The sequence below is a fragment of the Schistocerca cancellata genome, chromosome 3 (genome assembly GCF_023864275.1).
Source record: "Schistocerca cancellata isolate TAMUIC-IGC-003103 chromosome 3, iqSchCanc2.1, whole genome shotgun sequence".
NCBI classification, from domain to species: domain Eukaryota; kingdom Metazoa; phylum Arthropoda; class Insecta; order Orthoptera; family Acrididae; genus Schistocerca; species Schistocerca cancellata.
Window position 1 is genome coordinate 253,647,136 of NC_064628.1, and position 19,986 is coordinate 253,667,121.

A 19,986-nucleotide genomic window follows, 5' to 3' on the forward strand; every position below is an offset into this window, starting at 1 on the left:
CACTGCCACAGCGTCACTCTTCTGGGCGCCCCTGCATATGGGCTATGAATGAGGCTGACTGGGACTTGTTCACCTCCATTGCCTCTATTGAGCCTCTTTCTAATGACGCCATTGATGCGGTGGTTTACTCGGTCACCACCAGCATCGTTACTGCAGCAGAATCTGCCATTCCCTGTTCTTCTGGGTCCCCTCGGTGGAGGACTGTACCTTGGTGGTCACCCGAGATCGCTGAGGTGATTAAATATTGCAGGCGGGCACTCCAGCATCGCAAGCGGCATCCCTCATTGGCACACCTCATCACCTTTAAGCAGGTCCATGCGCGAGGCTGCGCCTCATTCGCCAATGCAAGCAGGAGTGCTGGGAAAGGTATGTCTCCACCATTGGCCTCCGTACTTCTCCATCGCAGGTTTGGGCCAAGATTAGGCGACTCTACGGCTATCGGACCCCTGTCTGCGTACCTGCGCTTTCACTGAATGGAGCAGTCTGTACTGACTCCGACACAATTGCAAACCGCTTAGCACAGCATTTTGGTCGGAGTTCCACTTCTGTGAGCTACCCACTGGCCTTCCACTCCCTGAAAGAGCGGTTGGAATGTGGGAGTCTTTCATTTCACATGCACCACCCTGAATCGTACAATACTCCGCTCAGTGAGTGGAAATTCCAAAGTGCCCTAGCCGCTTGCTCTGATACGGCTCCTGGGCCAGATCGCATCCACTGCCAGGTGCTCAAACATCTCTCATTTTTCCAGCGACACCTCCTACACCTTTTCAACCGTATCTGGGTTGAGGGTGAGTTCCCGTCGCAATGGCGGGAAAGCATCGTAATCTCCGTTTTGAAACCTGGCAAGAACCCACTGGAGGTGGTCAACTACGCCCCATTAGTCTCACCAATGTTCTTTGCAAGTTGCTCGAATGCATGGTGAGTCAGAGGTTGAGTTGGCTACTTGAGTCTTGGGGCCTTCTGGCTCCGTCTCAGAGTGGGTTCCGTAAGGACCACTCTGCCGCCGATAATCTGGTGTGCCTGGAGTCTGCCATCCGTATGGCCTTTGCCTGCCGTCTTTTTTGACATGCAGAATGCATACAATACGACATGGCGACATCACATCCTCTCTACGCTTCATGTTTGGGGTCTTCGGGGTCTGCTCCCGATTTTCATACAAAATTTTCTGTCACTTCGTTCCTTCCGCGTGCAAGTTGTGGCCTACCATAGTTCCTCCTGAGTTCAGGAGAATGGGGTACCGCAAGGATCTGTCTTAAGTGTCTACCTCTTTTTAATTGCAATTAATGGGCTCGCTGTGGTGGTGGGAACGTATGTCTCCTGCGGCGGTGGGAACGTCTGTCTCAGCTTCTCTGTATGCTAACGACTTCTGCCTATACTTTATCTCCACTGGCATAGCAGCTGCTGAACGGCAGCTGCAAGCCGCCATCTGCAAGGCGCAGTCTTAGGCTGTAGCGCATGGCTTCCAGTTTTCGGCTGCCAAGACCTACGTTATGCATTTCTGCCGGCGATGCACTGTTCACCCTGAGCCATGGTGAACCTCTTGCTGTGGTGGAGAGGCATCAGTTTTTGGTATAGGTTTTTGATACCCGGTTGCCTTGCTTCCCTCATATTCGGCAGCTTAAATAGACATGCTGGCGGCATCTTAACGCTCTTCGTTGCTTGAGTCACACCAGCTGGGGTGCCGATCGGTCTACCCTTCTACGGCTGTACCAGGCGTTAATTCAGTCCTGTCTAGATTGTGGGAGCTTGGCTTACGGTTCGGCATCCCCTTCCGCATTGCGGTTGCTGGACCCCATCCTTCACAGCGGGATCCAACTCGCCACTGGAGCTTTCCTGGCAAGCCTTGTCAACAGCATACTTGTGGAGGCAGGCGTCCCTCCATTACAGTTCCAGCACCAACGATTACTGGCCGCTTACGCTACACACATTTGTAGCTTGCCCAGGCATCTCAATGATTGTCTCCTGTCCCCTCAGTCGGTCGTCCATCTTCCGGAATGGCGGCCCCGGTCAGGGTGTACGATCGCGGTTCGCGTCAGAGCTCTTCTCTCTGGGCCCGTCTGCGTATACCCCTGTGGTGTGTGCCCCGCCCATGCCTTTGGCTTCATTTGGCCCAGGGTCCTAAGGACTCAGTCCTCCTGTGGCCCTCCGCTGCCACTTTCTTTCAATCCGTTTCAAGGCTCTGATGTTGGCTATACTGACGGTTCAATGGTTGCTGGTCGTGTCAGTTATGCTCTTACTGTAGGGGATCATTATGAACAACACTTATTGCCAGCTGTGTTTTCATTGCTGAGCTGGTCGCCATCTCTCGCACTCTAGAGTATATCCGCTCCTGCTCAGGTGAGTCCTTTGTTATCGGTAGTGACTCCCTGGGTGGTTTACGAGCTATCGACCAGTGTTTCCCTCACTCTCGTCGGTGATGGCTATCCAGGAGTCCCTCCATACTCTTGCCCATTGTGGCTGCTCTGTGGTCCTTGTGTGGACCCCGCGTCATGTCGGCATCCCAGGAAATGAATGTGTTGACACGCTGGCCAAACATGCTGTTGGTGCACCAGCCTTGGAGATTGGCCTTTCAGAGAGTGACCTCAGGTCAGTTTTGCAGCAGAAGGTACTTCGTACCTGGGGTGAAGAACGGCGCACCCTTCCCTCACCCAACAAACTTCGGGCCATCAAGGAGGCTACTGGTGCGTGGTACTCCTCCTTGCGGGTCTCTTGCAAGGACTCTGTGGTCCTCTGCTGGCTGCGCATTGGCCACACCTGGATGACACACAGCTATTTATTGCGCCGCAAGGACTCACCTTTATGTCGTTGCGGATCAGTTTTCACAGTGGTCCCATCTTGTTGGACTGCTCACTTTTAACTCTGCTCAGGCTGACGTTTGCGCTGCCTGATACGCTTCCTGCACTTTTATCAGATGACATTGCGTTGGCAGATTCAGTTTTGAGTTTTATTCGTGCATGGGGTTTTATCGCTTGATCTAAGCGTTTCTCTTTTTTTTTGTCTGGCCTTTGGCCTACGCTTTTAGACTGGGGTTTTTAGTGCATTTCTTGGTGGTTGGCTTTTCCTTTTTTGTTCCTATGGTCGGCCAACCACTGTCACACTCGGTGTGATTTTAATTCCTTTTTTCTGGTTTCTTTCTGTGTCTTTCTTGTCCTGTGTTGTCTCTTGTCATCTCCATTGTTTGTTTTTATTCCTTGTGGGTGTTTCAAGTTCGTGGAGAAAGGGACTGATGGCCGTAGTAGTCTGGCCCCTTCAATCCCACAAACCAACCAACCAGCATCTGCTGAGCGCCAGTTCCAAGGCGCTATATGATGGGCCTCTGCGTGGGCCACAGCCCATGGCTTCAAGCTTTCTTCCTCCAAAACGTGGGTTATTTAGGCAACCAGCTCCTTGATGTTGTAGCACAGTCCGGTTCCTTGGGTCTTATTTTTGATAATAAGCTGACATGGCTACCCCACATTCGCCACCTAAAGACTACATGCATGCGGAAGCTTAATGCTCTCCGCCTCCTGGCCCACACATCTTGGGGTGCAGACCGTTCCACTCTTCTTCATCTTTACCATCCTCTGGTCTTGTCCAGAGTAGATTATGGAAGTCAGATTTATGGCTCAGCAGCTCCTTCCACTTTGAAACTCCTTGACCCTGTCCATCATTGTGGGGTGCGTGTGGCTGTCAGTGCCTTTCGCACAAGTCCTGTTGATAGTATTCTCACAGAAGCAGGGACTCCCCCTCTACACATTCGACGGAGCCAACTCCTTGTCTCTTATGCAATCACCATACGCCAATTCCCTTACCATCCTATGTACCCTGTGCTCTTCGCCAACGAGGGATGTCTCCATCCTAATACCACCCACAGGTGGGATTGCCAGTTGGCATGCGTATCGCTACCCTCTGTTGGGATCTCCATCTGCACTCACTGGACTGCACCCTGTGTCTTTCCTCCCATACCCCCCCACCCTTTGGATGGTACCTAGACCACGGATTAGGACTGATCTATTCAAGGGTCCTAAGGTCTCTGTTGCTCCTATGCTTTACCAGTGTCTTGTATGTGCTATCCTTGTGGAGTTCCAGGGTGCCACCATGTTTTACACTGATGTTTCTAAGACTGCTGATAAGGTGGGATATGCTTTCACGTCTCCTACTGGCTTCGAGCACCATTTGCTTGCCAGGATCATGTAGTGTGTTCACAGCAAAGCTTCTAGCCGTTCACAGGGCCCTCCTTTTTGTTTCTCAGGCCTCCCTCCACAGTGTTTTAATTTTTTCCAACTCCATGAGCAGCCTGCAGGCTATCAATCGATGCAACTCTAGTCACCCTTTGGTCTCTGTTATCCATAACATTCTATCTGCCCTTGAGTGTCCCACCTGTTCAGTCATCTTTCTCTGGGTCCCAAGTCATTTGGGCATCCAAGGGAAGGAATTGGCTGACCTTTTGGCTAGAGAAGCAGATACTTACACCCCCCACCCCCCCCCTCCATTTCCTACGTCAAATCTCACTTTGCCCAACAGTGGAATGCCATTTGGAGCGCTACTGCTCATAGTTATAAACTCCGCACAGTCAAGGAATCTACTGCAGTTTGGCGCTCTTCTTTCCGCTCCTCTCGGAAGGAGTCCATCATTTTATGCCGTTTCCACATTGGTCGTACCCGGCTCACCCATTGTTTCCTCCTACCTAATGACCCACCCCCACAATGTGGTTGTGGTGCCAGACTGACGATATCTCACATATTGGTGGCATGTCCCCTCTTTCAGCTCTTTGTGTTAAGTATAGTCTTCCTGCTTCCTTAAGTTTAATATTAGCAGACGATCCACAGATGGTTGATGACCTGGTCCTCGGTTTCCTCCGTGAAAGTGGTTTTTATTTCCAGATATAAAGTTCTCCTTTAGTTTTGGAGCAGGGATGGGTTGGTTGTGGTTGGGACTTCTTTTGCAGTCTTCACAATCTGTGCCCCATGACCACCCCCTTTTTTCCAGTTTTTAGATTTGCTCTCAACTTTTATGCTTTTACTGTGTATGTTTAATGTTCATTATTTTATAATTTGACTACCCTGACTGAATCCGTCCACTTTTGGCAGACCCTCTTTCTTCTGTAACTCACTTTGGAATCGTGGGACTAATGACCTCACCGTTTGGTCCCATACCCCTCTCAATTAATCAATCAGTTGGGCCATCAGATTACATGGATAGTGGACATCAAGGAAATCCTGGACATTGGAGAGGAAGTATGGTGCTTTCTTGATCATCATTATCGATCTGGGAGATTAAAAGTTTTCCAGTATATTTAAGTACACTATTCTTTTGAGACTTTTCTCTTGGAAAAAGAGTGCTCCATAAACTTTGCTGTTATTCAGTGCACAAAACACATTCCATTTTCTGCTATCCTATTCATGTTCCAGAAATATTCGTGGATTTTCACTGCCCCAGATACTATAGTGGTGTTTATTAAATTGACCAATTCAGTGTAAAGTCGATCATCACTAAAGATAATCTTACCAGTGAAATCTTTCATCCAACCAATGTAACACTTGCACACAAAAATCATTATGAACAGTCCCCTCCGTCTTTTAAATCTTGCGCCATTGTAAACTTGTACGGGTTGAGATTCAACCATTCTCTTAAGACACACCAAACAGTCCTACATGGGATGTCCAGCTCTCGTGAAGCACACTGGGTCGATTTTGACACCCAGCTCTCAAGAAGCACCCACGTTTATTTTGCAGGACTGTTTACGTTGTCAGATGCATGGGGACGACTTGTGAATTTGTTACGTCTTACCAAACATCCAGTTTCAATAAAACATTTATGCCACTCATGAATAGTAAGCCTACTGGGAGGATCTTTACCATACTCAGTGTGAAAATTACTTTGCACAGTTGTCGCAGACTTCGACTCAAACACACACACACACACACACACACACACACACACACACAGTGACCATGTTTGGAACTGGTAAGGCAGCCATCTTTGCTGTGACTGCCGGTAGCACTTGCAGTGCCGCATTTCTGTACTAGTGTAACGTGTGAGTCAGAACTTGATCAGTTTTCTTTCAAGATGATAACAAGACTATGTCTGTAAGTCACATGAGTAAGTTTGTATGAATCTTCATAGCTGTAAAGTCCTTTTCAGTACACTCTGTATACATTTCATGTGATATGCCAACATATAATGATCAGAGGACTCATAACTGATTGATAAAAAGAAGACAAGGCAGTATGAATTTTCTTGATTCAACAGTTAGTTTCAGTAGCCTTAGCAGTTTCTACCCAGCTAATTGAATTGTACACTCTTGAGTATAGTGAGCCGTAGTTAATTGTTCAGCCAGAGAGCTAGCAGTTAAATGTGTCTTATAATTTATTATACTGATTGGTAAGCTAGTATGAATTTGCACGTGGATCATCACAATAATTTATTCTGTCTTAATAATAGTTGTTTTAAGTAACTAATGTTTAGGAAGGCTCTCACAGGGAAATAAAAATTTTTATTTTCATTTGTGCAGCATTATTCACAAGGGGTATGGCTTTAATCAAGCGGTATACTGGTTATCTCCTGTAAAACCTGGATTTTTAAATTTTGGTGTGGAACCATGAACGCAATATCTTAATTCCTTCTTGGTTGTCACGTATGGGAAAAAAATGTTGCCTGCTAAGTACCGGGCGGTTATAATTAAAATGGAGCTACTCACAGAGGTCCAATGTGGGCTGTAAAAGTGAAATTTGGTAAATATTCTGCTGCATTCATGTGAAACTGATGTATGCTGGAAAAAAATTAGTTCCAATTTTGGCCACGGGGGGCAAATCTGGCACTGTGAATTTAAGAAAGAAATGGTTCCATAAAATGGATTAGGAATGGGACTTTGACAGAAAAGCCCAAACAAATGATAAAAGCATACTGTTGAATTATTCCTAACCACTGCTCACACAATTTGTTCAATGCGAGCACCGGGGATGTTGAAGGGATGCTGCATCTGTAAAACAGCGTGATCAACAGTTGCTTGCAACAGGCCCAGTGGAAGCCGAGCAATGTGTTCTTGTATACTGGCCTTCTGTTTGAATAGAGACTGACTGTGTCCCTGGTAAACACATTCTTTTAGATATCCCCAGACCAAAAGTCTCATGGGTTCAGATCAAGTGATCTTGTAGGCCATACATCTGGGAAACCTCTCTGTGGAAAGTTGCGTTAAGCAGATTTTCACCGGGTGAGCAATATGAGGTGTTGCTCAATATTGCATGGGAAAGCAGGAATTGCTTGCTGTACAAAAAGGTCTCGATAGTGTGCAGATGTCCTGGTGCACCTGACAGGCCTTCTTGATGTGTTCTCTTCAAATAACAGACTGAGAATAAAAGAGCGTGTGAATCCACATCACACAGTCACATACTGGTAATGCAGTGGCTCTTTGTGTACAACACGTGGTTTAACAGTACCCCAAATCTGGCAGTTCTGTGTATGCACTGCACACTGTAGTGGCAAATGGGCATTATCACTCCATAGTATATTGTCTGGCCGCTTGTCAACAACTTCAGAATAAATACCAGTGTAAAATAGACTATAAAACTTTCCGCAGTGTCTACCATGGGATGGACAATTCTTGTGACACTGCATGAGCACAAGCATTAGCACTACCTGGGACTCATGCTGCATGTTCAGTTGCAGCAACAGCAACTTCACCAATAACTTCCAATAGGATAGGTGCCTTCCAGGTGCCACACCGAGGTCACCCATGTTTTCAGTTTTTACTGTCATCTTCTTTCAACCATTTAACGACATTGGGCCTCTCGTCGAACCTTTCAGTCAGTGATACTCTTTCATTGCAGCACTGTAGTTGCGATTGTTCACATATAACAGTTTTGCTGAAAGCATATATATTGTCTCACTTCTCAGTGGCCATACTGTTCACTCACATTATGGCTTGTCAAACTATGTACAGTCCCAGATCTGCACATGATCGTGAAAATTGGAACTTTTTTTTCCCCCATAAATCAATTATGCATTAGCACGTGTACCTAGTTTTGCTGCCTTACAATAATTACAGCTCACATTGGGCATCCGTGACTAGCTGCACTTTAATTATAACTACCTGATAGTTATGTTAGTGTATTTTGTAAAGATAAATGGCAATATCTTACTGAGTTACAAAAGAATAATTTGTGTTTACATTTGGTAATTTGGCACGATCTTTTGCAGTATTACAATGCGGAAGTTACTGGTGTGTCAGATAGGACTTGTGTTGTGAGGTTTGTGGAATATGGTAACTATGAGGAAGTTCTCCAGGATGACTGCATACCAATTACAGATGTAAGTAACAAGTTTGGCCATTGTGTATTGGCTGTTTTAAAGCGCATCAGATAAAGCAGAAATTCATTGACTATTTCTTTGTTTATATCTTGTAAAATTTCAATTCTTTGCCTTGCCTTTTTACATAACAACTACTACATACATTGCTAGACATATTTAAAATGTAAATGATAAATTAAGTTGAATTTACATACTTCATGTTCTTAATTGCATTGTTTTTCGCTCCTAGGAAGGCTTAGGGCAGAGTATACAGTCATCCAGTGCCTTCAGCAGCTCCTCTGACTCACTGCCTCCACAGAATAATCAGAACCACTTTTCAGGTAATTGCTGATATATTTCCTTCATAAAAGGTGATTCTTTGTTCATATTGTGAACATTGCTTTTTTGTTTTTACACTTCTCTGAAATTCAAACCAGTTGGATGACAGTAGAAATTATACTCATGTGTTCTAGCTAAACAATTTGATAATTTTACAGATTGACATCTATGTACAGTTAAATTGTGACAATTCCTTTATGTTATATATACTCTCAAAGTTTTTTTTAATACTTGAACTTCATAAATAAAGAGCTAGGAAAATTATTTTGGCAGTTATCCTCTTCTGTCCATTCCTGCAGATTGTAAAACTGCAATTGTGTGCCCCATATTTAAGAAGAATGATCCACCTGTTTGTGATAACTACAGAGGAATTGCCTTACTGGATGCCACCTACAAAATCTTATTGAGCTGCCTATTAAACAGGCTGATACCAATAACAGAAGAACTGATTGGGGACTACCAATGCGGTTTCCACAGAAACAGACCCACTTTAGATCAGTTATCCACCCTAAGACAAGTTACTGAGAAGGCGTGGGAATTCAATGTAGATGTCCACATACTATTCGTAGATTTTAAAAAGGCCTATGATAGCATACACCGACAGACACTCCTAAATATAATGAAGGAATTTAAAATACCATCAAAATTAATCAGATTAGTTAAAATATGTATAGATGAAACTTAGTCGCATAAAGAGACCGGTAAGAGAAACTGAAGATTTTAAGGTGTACATGGGACTGAGACAAGGGGATGCCATTTCACCTGTTTTATTTAACCTTGTCCTAGAGAAGATGGATAGAGAATTTTCTAAAACCTGTCCACATGGGATCCAGCTACAGGATGTGAACATTACAAGACTTGCCTATGCAGATGCTGTAGCACTAAGTAGTAGTTCCAAAAGAGAATTAATCAGAATGATGCAAAATTACTACAAAATTGCTGAGAAATTAGGATTACATGTTAGTGAAGAAAAGAGAGTACCAGCCGATAAGTAAGAAAATTAGAAAAGATGCACCTCTGACTGTAGATGAATTCAATTTCAAGACCGTTGACCAATTCATGTACCTAGGAAGTCTTTTTGGTAATAACAACAGAACAGATATAGAAATAGATGCACGTTTATCAACAGCAAACAAGACACTTTTTAGTTTCATCAAAATTTTAAGAAAAAGATCACTTAGCAATAACTTTAAAATCCGCTTATATCAATCGACCATTGTACCTGTGATGTTGTATGGATGTGAAACATTAATATTTAGAAAGAAAGATGAGGAAAAACTGTTAATATTCGAAAGAAAAGTGCTAAGGAAAATTTTTGGACCTGTATACGACGAAAATAACATAGAATGGAGAATAAGAAGAAATGAAGAATTAAGAGGGCTCTACAAACACCGTAACATCGTCGAAGTGCTCAAGAGGAGAAGGTTGAATTGGGCAGGCCATATAGCAAGAATGACAGAGCTAATAGACTACCTAGAATGGCATTCAGCAGAACAATAGATGGAATGAGAGGAAGAGGGAGACATAGGATCAGATGGCGGGATAACATTCGGGAGGACACAACTAGGATGAACAGCAACAGCAACTGGACAAACAGCGCATTGGACAGGCGGAAGTGGAAGAGGCTCATAGAGCAGGCGTATGGTCGATAACACCTTTGCCACATGTAAAGTAAAAGTATCCTCTTCTGTAGCTGTTGTAAGTTATTTCATTTTTATCCCTTAAGCAAACTGAAAACTAAAAAACTCTTTCACTGGAAGTGATTAACTTTTTTTAGCATCACCAGATGCTGTTAACTTTGTGTGTAAATAGCACTAATCACTTTTAATGCTACGTACTTGAAAACAGGTTTCCGTTTGCGTTTTTTAATCAAATTTCATATGCTGTGAATAACATATAGTTTCAAATCACGAAAGTGAACCGTGCAATGGAATTATTCTCAGTGGCTGAAAAATAGAACTCAAAAGCGGTGAAGATAATTAAATGAATGAATCATTGCATTGTAAGTTCAGTTTCACATTCTTCACACATTGCTGGTGGTGATTTGCTTTTTTATGCTTCGAACCTTTAAAACTGGTATTTTGGAATTCTAATTGTAATAATTTTTGAAATGCTTATTTATTTTGTAAATAATTCCATTGTATTTCTCAGTGTCAAACAAATGTTGATGTCATTGATGGCACATACTTCTGTGACAACAAAAGGAAAAAATAACAACATTAGATTATATCTGAATGCAGAGCACAAAAAATTCGAACGCTACCAACTCAATGGTATTACACCATGTGTGTGAACTGATGCAGTAGTGTCAAAGCTTCTACATCTACATCTACATGATTACTCTGCAATTCACATTTAAGTGCCTGGCAGAGGGTTCATCGAACCACAATCATACTATCTCTCTACCATTCCACTCCCGAAAGCGCGCAGGAAAAATGAACACCGAAACCTTTCTGTTTGAGCTCTGATTTCTCTTATTTTATTTTGATGATCATTCCTACCTATGTAAGTTGGGCTCAACAAAATATTTTCGCATTCAGAAGAGGAAGTTGGTGACTGAAATTTCGTAAAGAAACTATTTGTTATAACGTCAAGTTTAACACATATATTTGAGAACAACACAACACGTATAAGTCACAGAGTAAGTTGACAAGCAAGACATGTGTACACGTTAGCATTCGAATGAGCACTGAGTCCCAGTATAGCGGCCGCTGCTCGGCTGGCCGCTTAGGTGGCGCAGCTGCTGCATGGCTGGCACACAGCGCCGCACGTAGAGGACGCGCGTAATTGCGCGGCGGCGCTTTGAATGATCGGCGAGTCACAACACTTTTCCCCCCTTTGAAATTGTTGCACTGGTCTTGATGGAGGTGTCCTGGAGATGGCTAACGTCCATAGGCATTGTTTGACTAGCCGTAAAGTCTCGAGGAGGAGGCTTCCCGTACAGACGGAAGTGTCCCCGAAGATAACGGTTCGAGATGACAGGAGACGTAGGGGTCGAATCTGCTGGGACCCCATGCACCAATCTGCCCGTTGCGGCAAGTCCAGTTGATATGACAGGAGACATGGGCGATGTGTCGGCGTCCGTTGGAGGAGGAGGCGAGTAGATTTGCTCTGACAGAGGATGGTCATCCAGTTCCTGCATGGGTACGTCTCCTGGTGGCGTCCGTTCTTGTGCTGGCATTGCAATGACAGTGAGAGGGCTGCGTTGTGAGTATTGAGAGATGCCAAGATCCCGAGCGTCAGGTAGAGCCAAATGTGGTGTAGCGGCATTTGGAACAGGCGTTGCTGGCACACGAGGCCAAAGCTGGTCCGAATGATGCACTGCAACACCCGTGTCCATCTGGATTTCATACAGGCGTCTGCCATGGTGTCTTAAGATGCGGCCCGGGCTCCATTTTGGCCGCCTGCCATATCCCCGCACCCAGACGAGGTCGTTGGCGGTGAACCGGCCAAGTGAAGGCACCAGCGGCCGTGAGGTGGAAGGCCGCAGAAGATGAAGTAGCATGCGGGGCTGTAACAAGAGTAGAGGGGAGGCCTTCCAAAGAAAAATTGTGGGCGAGAGAACTGGTGGTTGCCGCGGTGGTAGCCGACGTGCAACAGACAATGAAAGGAAAGTTAGAGTAGGCGTCAATTACGAGGAGCCAATAAGTACCTAAAAAGGGTCCCGCAAAGTCAGCATGAATGCGCTCCCAGGGCTTCTCAGGCGAAGGCCACGGTGACAAAGATGACTTCGGGGCAGCGGCCCTTTGACGCACAAGGGCCGCAGGCAGCGACCATGTGTGCTATTTCAGAGTCGATGCCAGGTCAGTACACATGACGGCGCGCCAGAGATTTTGTGCGAGACACACCCCAGTGTCCTTGGTGAAGGAGGCGCAAGACCGAAGCACGCAAAGACGCAGGTACTACAACATGCGGTGAAGCATTGTCAGTGGAGAGGAGGATAACACCATCCCTAGCCGTGAGGCGGTAGCGCAAAGCGTAGTAGTTCCGCAACGGATCAGAAGTCTTAGCGGACGGGCGATCTGGCCAACCCTTATGAATACAGCGTGAAACCCGGGAGAGGGTAGGGTCAGAACCCGTAGCAGCCGCCAGCCTGTCCCCAGTGATGGGAAACCCGTCCACAACCCACTGCTCAGCAACATCCAGGTGGAAACACACAAGTTCGTCCCTATCGAATGCCTGATCAGGACCCATGGGTAGGTGAGACAGAGCATCAGCTATATGTTGAGCCGTTGGCCGGAAATGAATCTCATAATTGAAACGAGACAAGTAAAGAGCCCAACGCTGGAGGCGGTGTGCAGCCTTGTCGGGAAGTGACGTTGATGGATGAAATTTTGAGCCATAGAAAGAAACACCAAACTTATTAAGAGCATAAATAATGGCCAAAGCTTCTTTCTCAATTTGAGAATACTTTTGTTGGGCATCCGTGAGTGTTTTGGAGGCATAAGCAATGGGTTTTTCCGAACCGTCAGAAAAACGGTGTGCAAGGACTGCACAGACCCCGTATTGAGAGGCGTCTGTGGCAAGAACAAGATGTTGGCCAGGTCGATAAGTAGCCAGGCACGGGGCCTGTTTCAGCATAGTCTTCAATTTCTGGAAAGCCGCTTCGCATGACACGGACCAGTGAAAAGGCACGTTTTTATGCAACAGGCGATGCAACGGCTGAGCCACTGAAGTCGCAGACGGTAAAAACTTGTGATAGTATGCTATTTTCCCCAAGAAGGCCTGCAGTTTCTTAACAGATGTAGGATGAGGAAGGGCATCGATCGCAGCGACAGTTTACTGAAGCGGACGAATACCATCCCGAGAGAGTTGAAACCCCGAGTACGTGATAGATGCCTGAAAAAATTGTGATTTCTGAAGATTACACTTAAGACTGGCAGTCTGTAAGACATGAAAAAGTGTGCGGAGATTTTGAAGATGTTCTTCAGTGGTGGAGCCAGTGACAACAATGTCGTCCATGTAATTGATACACCCCGGGACAGGGAGCAATAATTGTTCCAAGAATCGCTGAAAGAGAGCAGGGGTGCTAGCAATCCCGAATGGCAAGCGTTGGTATTGATAGATGCCGAAAGGCGTGTTAAGGACCAGAAACTGCTGGGAAGCAGTGTCAAGAGGAAGTTGATGATAGCTTCTGAGAGGTCAGTTTTAGAAAAATACTGGCCTCCAGCAAGTTTAGTGAACAGTTCTTCAGGACAGGGCATAGGGTAAGTGTCAATGAGGCATTGAGCATTTACAGTGGCTTTGAAATCACCACAGGGACGAATATCACCATTTGGCTTAGCAACGACAACGACAGGAGAGGACCACTCACTGGAAGTGACAGAAAGCAAGACCCCTGAAGTAGTGAGACGATCCAACTCCCGTTTTACCCAATCACGGAGCCCGAAAAACCTTAGGCCGAGCAGTGGGTTTGAGCGTGATATGAGCTTCAAAGTCGTTTGCACGGCCTAACCCAGCAGAAAAAAGGGACGAAAATGTCGTTGACAAGAAATCCAGTTGAGCATAAGGAATAGCATCAGAGACAATATTGACAGAGTCATCTATGGAGAACCCAAAAATGCGAAAGGCATCGAAACCAAAAAGATTTTCTGCGTTGTTCTGGTCGATCACAAATATAGGAACAGTGCGAACGACGGATTTGTAAGATACCTCAGCATTAAACTGTCCCAAGAGAGAAATCTTCTGTTTATTGTACGTTTGTAATTGCCGAGTGACAGGTGACAGGAGTGGAGAACCCAACTGAAGATACGTCTGAGAATTATAGTGGCAGCAGAACCGGTATCCACTTGCATGCGAACATCTCGACCAAGGATTTGGACAGTGAGGAATAACTTCCCTGAAAGGGAAGAAGCGCAATTGACAGACAACACAGAATCAGAATGAGCGTCATGTTCATGAACATCATGCATGCGGTCGGATTTGCAAACGGAAGACACATGACCTTTCATTTTGCAATTGTGACACACAGCCCAACGTTGGGGACAATCCTCGCGTGAATGTTTCGTAAAATACCGCGGACATGAAGGAAGTTGCCGAGGGTTTTGCTGCAGTTTCTTAGCGGGTTGTTTACGGCTAGGCCGAGGCTGCGCGTATGAGCGCACTGCGGCCACGTCAGTTGTATTTCCCCGACATCACCCCACGCCTCTATTTGCACCCCAGCAGCGCGAGAAAATTCAAAAGACAGCGCAATGGAGAGAACTTCATCTAGAGTCGGATTCGCCAACTGAAGGGCAGCTGAACTTCTTTGTCGGGCGCCGACCGGATAATAGCATCCCGTACCATGGAATCGGCATAGGATTCTTTGTGAACGTCAGTAACAAATTGACACTTTTGACTGAGGTCGTGATGTTCAGCAGCCCAAGCGTGATGAAAATAGACAGACAGAAGTGAGCACATTTCAGCAAAGGATAAGGACACAGGATCCTTCAAAGGAGCCAATTGCGACAACAACCGATACATTTGAGGTGAAATCCAGGAAAGGAACAGAGACTTACATGGTTGTTCGTCCGTGACATGAAATGCCAAGAAGTGCTGTCGAAGACGTTTTTCATAATCGGACCAGTCTTCCACCGTCTCGTCGTAAGGAGGAAAAGGAGGTATAGCCAACGTCGAGAAACGCCCCGCATTTGACGCCGCGACGAAATCGCGAATTGCCGCTGTTAGTAGCGTTTGCTGTTCAAGGAGATTTTGCAATAGTTGCTCGACAGTAGCCATGGAACCCTGTGGGTCAACAGTGAAAAGGAAAAATCCACTACCTCGTCGCCAATTGTTATAACGTTAAGTTTAACACATATATTTCAGAATGACACAACACATATAAGTCACAGAGTAAGTTGACAAGCAAGACATGTGTACACGTTAGCATTCAAATGAGCACTGAGTCCCAGTCTAGCGGCCGCTGCTCAGCTCGCCGCTTAGGTGGCGCAGCTGCTGCACGGCTGGCAGACAGCGCCGCACGTAGAGGACGCGCATAATTGCGCGGCGGCGCTTTGAATGATCGGCGAGTCACAACACTATTGAGTGTTGGCACCTATGACAAAATAAGTATGCATTATTTTTTACCTTCTTCCACAAAGTGAAGTTCCAACTATGTCAGAGTGTGGCCAATTACAGCTCTTCCTCATGGGATAAACTTTTAGCAAACCGCTATTGTAACTCTACACCTGCATATGGAATATGGCGTTCTTACAGTATTTTGTACCAGAAACATAGCTTGGCCAATCCCTATGTCCTGCATCCCTCAGGACTACTATGAAGTAGTTTGCTTCTTAAGCAAAAATTAAACCGTATTGTTTCTGAGGAAACTCCCATGTTTCATTTCTTGTGATTCGTAAAATTTTTTATACTCACTTTTTGATTATTTTCATGAAACCATACCAGCACTGAGCTCCTTGGTGATTGTGTAGGATGCTACTTGGGGATTGCATTGCACTAGGATAGACAAGGCGGCAGTGATGGACACTCCCCACTGTGATCGTGGGTTACCAAAATGTTCAAAATTACTCAAAGACATCTTCAGTTAGATGTATTTGGCTCTATTTAGCTGTGTACGGGTGATTTCAAAACAGAAATACTATAGGAAGAAATGTTTTAGGTTTCATTCAAAATGTTTAATTTATTTAACGAACATCATTTCATCGAAACTGATTGCCTTACCATGTTCCATGGACCTTGCCGTTGGTGGGGAGGCTTGCGTACCTCAGCGATACAGATAGCCGTACCGTAGGTGCAACCACAACGGAGGGGTATCTGTTGAGAGGCCAGACAAACGTGTGGTTCCTGAAGAGGGGCAGCAGCCTTTTCAGAAGTTGCAGGGGCAACAATCTGGATGATGGACTGACCTGGCCTTGCAACATTAACCAAAACGGCTATGCTGTGCTAGTACTGCGAATGGCTGAAAGCAAGGGGAAACTACAGCCGTAATTTTACCCGAGGGCATGCAGCTTTACTGTATGGATAAATGATGATGGCGTTCTCTTGGGTAAAATATTCCGGAGGTAAAATAGTCCCCCATTCGGATCTCCGGGGGGGGGGGGGGGGGGGGGGACTACTCAGGAGGACGTCGTTATCAGGAAAAAGAAAACTGGCATTCTACAGATCGGAGCATGGAATGTCGGATCCCTTAACCCGGCAGGTAGATTAGAAAATTTAAAAAGGGAAATGGATAGGTTTAAGTTAGATATAGTGGGAATTAGTGAAGTTCGGTGGCAGGAGGAACAAGACTTTTGGTCAGGTGATTACAGGGTTATAAATACAAAATCAAATAGGGGTAATGCAGGAGTAGGTTTAATAATGAATAAAAAAATTGGAGTACGGGTAAGCTACTACAAACAGCATAGTGAACGCATTATTGTGGCCAAGATAGACACGAAGCCCACGCCTACTACAGTAGTACAAGTTTATATGACAACTAGCTCTGCAGATGATGAAGAAATTGAAGAAATGTATGATGAGATAAAAGAAATTATTCAGGTAGTGAAGGGAGACGAAAATTTAATAGTCATGGGTGACTGGAATTCGAGAGTAGGAAAAGGGAGAGAAGGAAACATAGTAGGTGAATATGGATTGGGGGTAAGAAATGAAAGAGGAAGCCGCCTGGTAGAGTTTTGCACAGAGCATAACCTAATCATAGCTAACACTTGGTTCAAGAATCATGAAAGGAGGTTGTATACATGGAAGAATCCTGGAGATACTAGAAGGTAGCAGATAGATTATATAATGGTAAGACAGAGATATAGGAACCAGGTTTTAAATTGTAAGACATTTCCAGGGGCAGATGTGGATTCTGACCACAATCTATTTGTTATGAACTGTAGATTAAAACTGAAGAAACTGCAAAAAGATGGGAATTTAAGGAGATGGGACCTGGATAAACTGAAAGGACCAGAGGTTGTAGAGAGTTTCAGGGAGAGCATAAGGGAACAATTGACATGAATGGTGGAAAGAAGTACAGTAGAAGAAGAATGGGTAGTTCTGAGGAATGAAGTAGTGAAGGCAGCAGAGGATCAAGTAGGTAAAGAGACGAGGACTAGTAGAAATCCTTGGGTAACAGAAGAAATATTGAACTTAATTGATGAAAGGAGACGAATGGAAAAACTGATAGAAGCCGACCTCGGGGAAGATCAGTTTGGATTCCGTAGAAATGTTGGAAAATGTGAGGCAATACTGACCCTACGACTTATCTTAGAAGCTAGATTAAGGAAAGGCAAACCTACGTTTCTAGCATTTGTAGACTTAGAGAAAGCCTTTGACAATGTCGACTGGAATACTCTCTTTCAAATTCTGAAGGTGACAGGGGTAAAATACAGGGAGCGAAAGGCTATTTACAATTTGTAAAGAAACCAGATGGCAGTTATAAGAGTCGAGGGGCATGAAAGGGAAGCAGTGGTTGGGAAGGGAGTGAGACAGGGTTGTAGCCTCTCCCCGATGTTATTCAATCTGTATATTGAGCAAGCAGTAAAGGAAACAAAAGAAAAATTCGGAGTAGGTATTAAAATCCATGGAGAAGAAATAAAAACTTTGAGGTTCACCGATGACATTGTAATTCTATCAGAGACAGCAAAGGACTTGGAAGAGCAGTTGAACGGAATGGACAGTGTCTTGAAAGGAGGATATAAGATGAACATCAACAAAAGCAAAACGAGGATAATGGAATGTAGTCGAATTAAGTCGGGTGACGCTGAGGGAATTAGATTAGGAAATGAGACACTTAAAGTAGTAAAAGAGTTTTGCTATTTGGGGAGCAAAATAACTGATGATGGTCGAAGTAGAGAGGATACAAAATGTAGACCGGCAATGGCAAGGAAAGCGTTTCTGAAGAAGAGAAATTTCTTAACATCGAGTATAGATTTAAGGGTCAGGAAGTCGTTTCTGAAAGTATTTGTATGGAGTGTAGCCATGTATGTAAGTGAAACGTGGACGGTAAATAGTTTGGACAAGAAGAGAATAGAAGCTTTCGAAATGTGGTGCTACAGAAGAATACTGAAGATTAGATGGGTAGATCACGTAACTAATGATGAAGTATTGAATAGAATTGGGGAGAAGAGGAGTATGTGGCACAACTTGACAAAAAGAAGGGACTGGTTAGTAGGACATGTTCTGAGGCATCAAGGGATCACAAATTTAGCATTGGAGGGCAGCGTGGAGGGTAAAAATCGTAGAGGGAGACCAAGAGATGACTATACTAAGCAGATTCAGAAGGATGTGGGTTGCAGTAAGTACTGGGAGATGAAGAAGCTTGCACAAGATAGGGTAGCATGGAGAGCTGCATCAAACCAGTCTCAGGACTGAAGACCACAACAACAACAACAATTGCCTTACCAATGCTTAACTTTTTCAAGTTATTCCACAGTGATGTAAAGAGTGAGCTGTCTAATCTCCATGCCTATTTGTCCGTCTGGTTTCACTCTATTTGTGTGACACAGAACTTTCCAGTTAAACAAGAGCCGATGAGCAATTGTCTCAAGAGACAAGTTAACATGTGCAGTTACTATCTTGAAAGTGTTATTAAACATTTACTATAGTCTCCAAAATGAAATGAAATTAAAATTAGTTTTGTCCACTGAGGCAGATTGACCACAAGTGCCGTGATGTTCGAAATAGCAGTCTGTTTTAACAGTTACACCTTGATAATTCACATATATTGTGATAGCCTAAAAGGCATGTTAGTATGAAACAACTGAGAGGAAAATGCGCCAACTGCGAGATACTGTATAGACATTCCATCCCACGCTCACCTAAGATAACCTCTTCTTGTTACTTTGGTTCCTCTCTGTCTTAAGCTGTCTGGTGCTTGAAAAGCTCATTCATCAGGCATTTTTTGTTGTTATTGACAAAGCATCACCAGCAGTTATCTTGTAGTAGTTACAATTAGACGATGCTTTTTGTCTCTATGGTTTTTATAAATAATTGACTAATGTATTTAACGCATTACTGATCACACTTTTTGTTCCTTGTTTCACATTCTCATCACAACTGCTTCTTCTTCAATGTTATCAGAATCTGGAATTAAACTCGCACTGCAGCGATTCACTTGTTTAATTATGTACTCGGCTTTTGAGTTCTATTTTTCAGTCATTGTGAAAAATTCCCTTATGTTGTTTGTGTTTGTGATCTGAAACTGTAGGTTATTTGCAGCATATGAAATCTGATTACAAAACGTGTTATTCACAAGCAGTACTATGTTCTTTTTCATTTGTTTTTTTGTCGTAGAGGTGGTACCAATGTAGGCGTTTATAAGGAAGCCTGTTTTCACGTTTATAATGTTAAAGTTAATTAATTTCACTTATGCATAATGTAATAGTGTCTGGTGATGCTAAAGTGAATTGCTTCCAGTGAATTAGTTTCTTAGTTTGCAGTTTGCTTAACCCTTAAGTG

General features: G+C 44.4%; 1 protein-coding gene across 1 annotated transcript in view; it reads left to right on the top strand.

Moving 5' to 3' along the window:
* LOC126174901 (tudor domain-containing protein 3) overlaps positions 1 to 19,986 on the top strand; it is a 162,231-nt gene that overhangs the window by 129,844 nt on the left and 12,401 nt on the right. The window contains exons 11-12 of the mRNA XM_049921324.1: positions 8,179 to 8,289; positions 8,519 to 8,609. Coding sequence (XP_049777281.1) covers positions 8,179 to 8,289; positions 8,519 to 8,609 — 202 coding nt within the window. The remainder of the gene's footprint in view (positions 1 to 8,178; positions 8,290 to 8,518; positions 8,610 to 19,986) is intronic.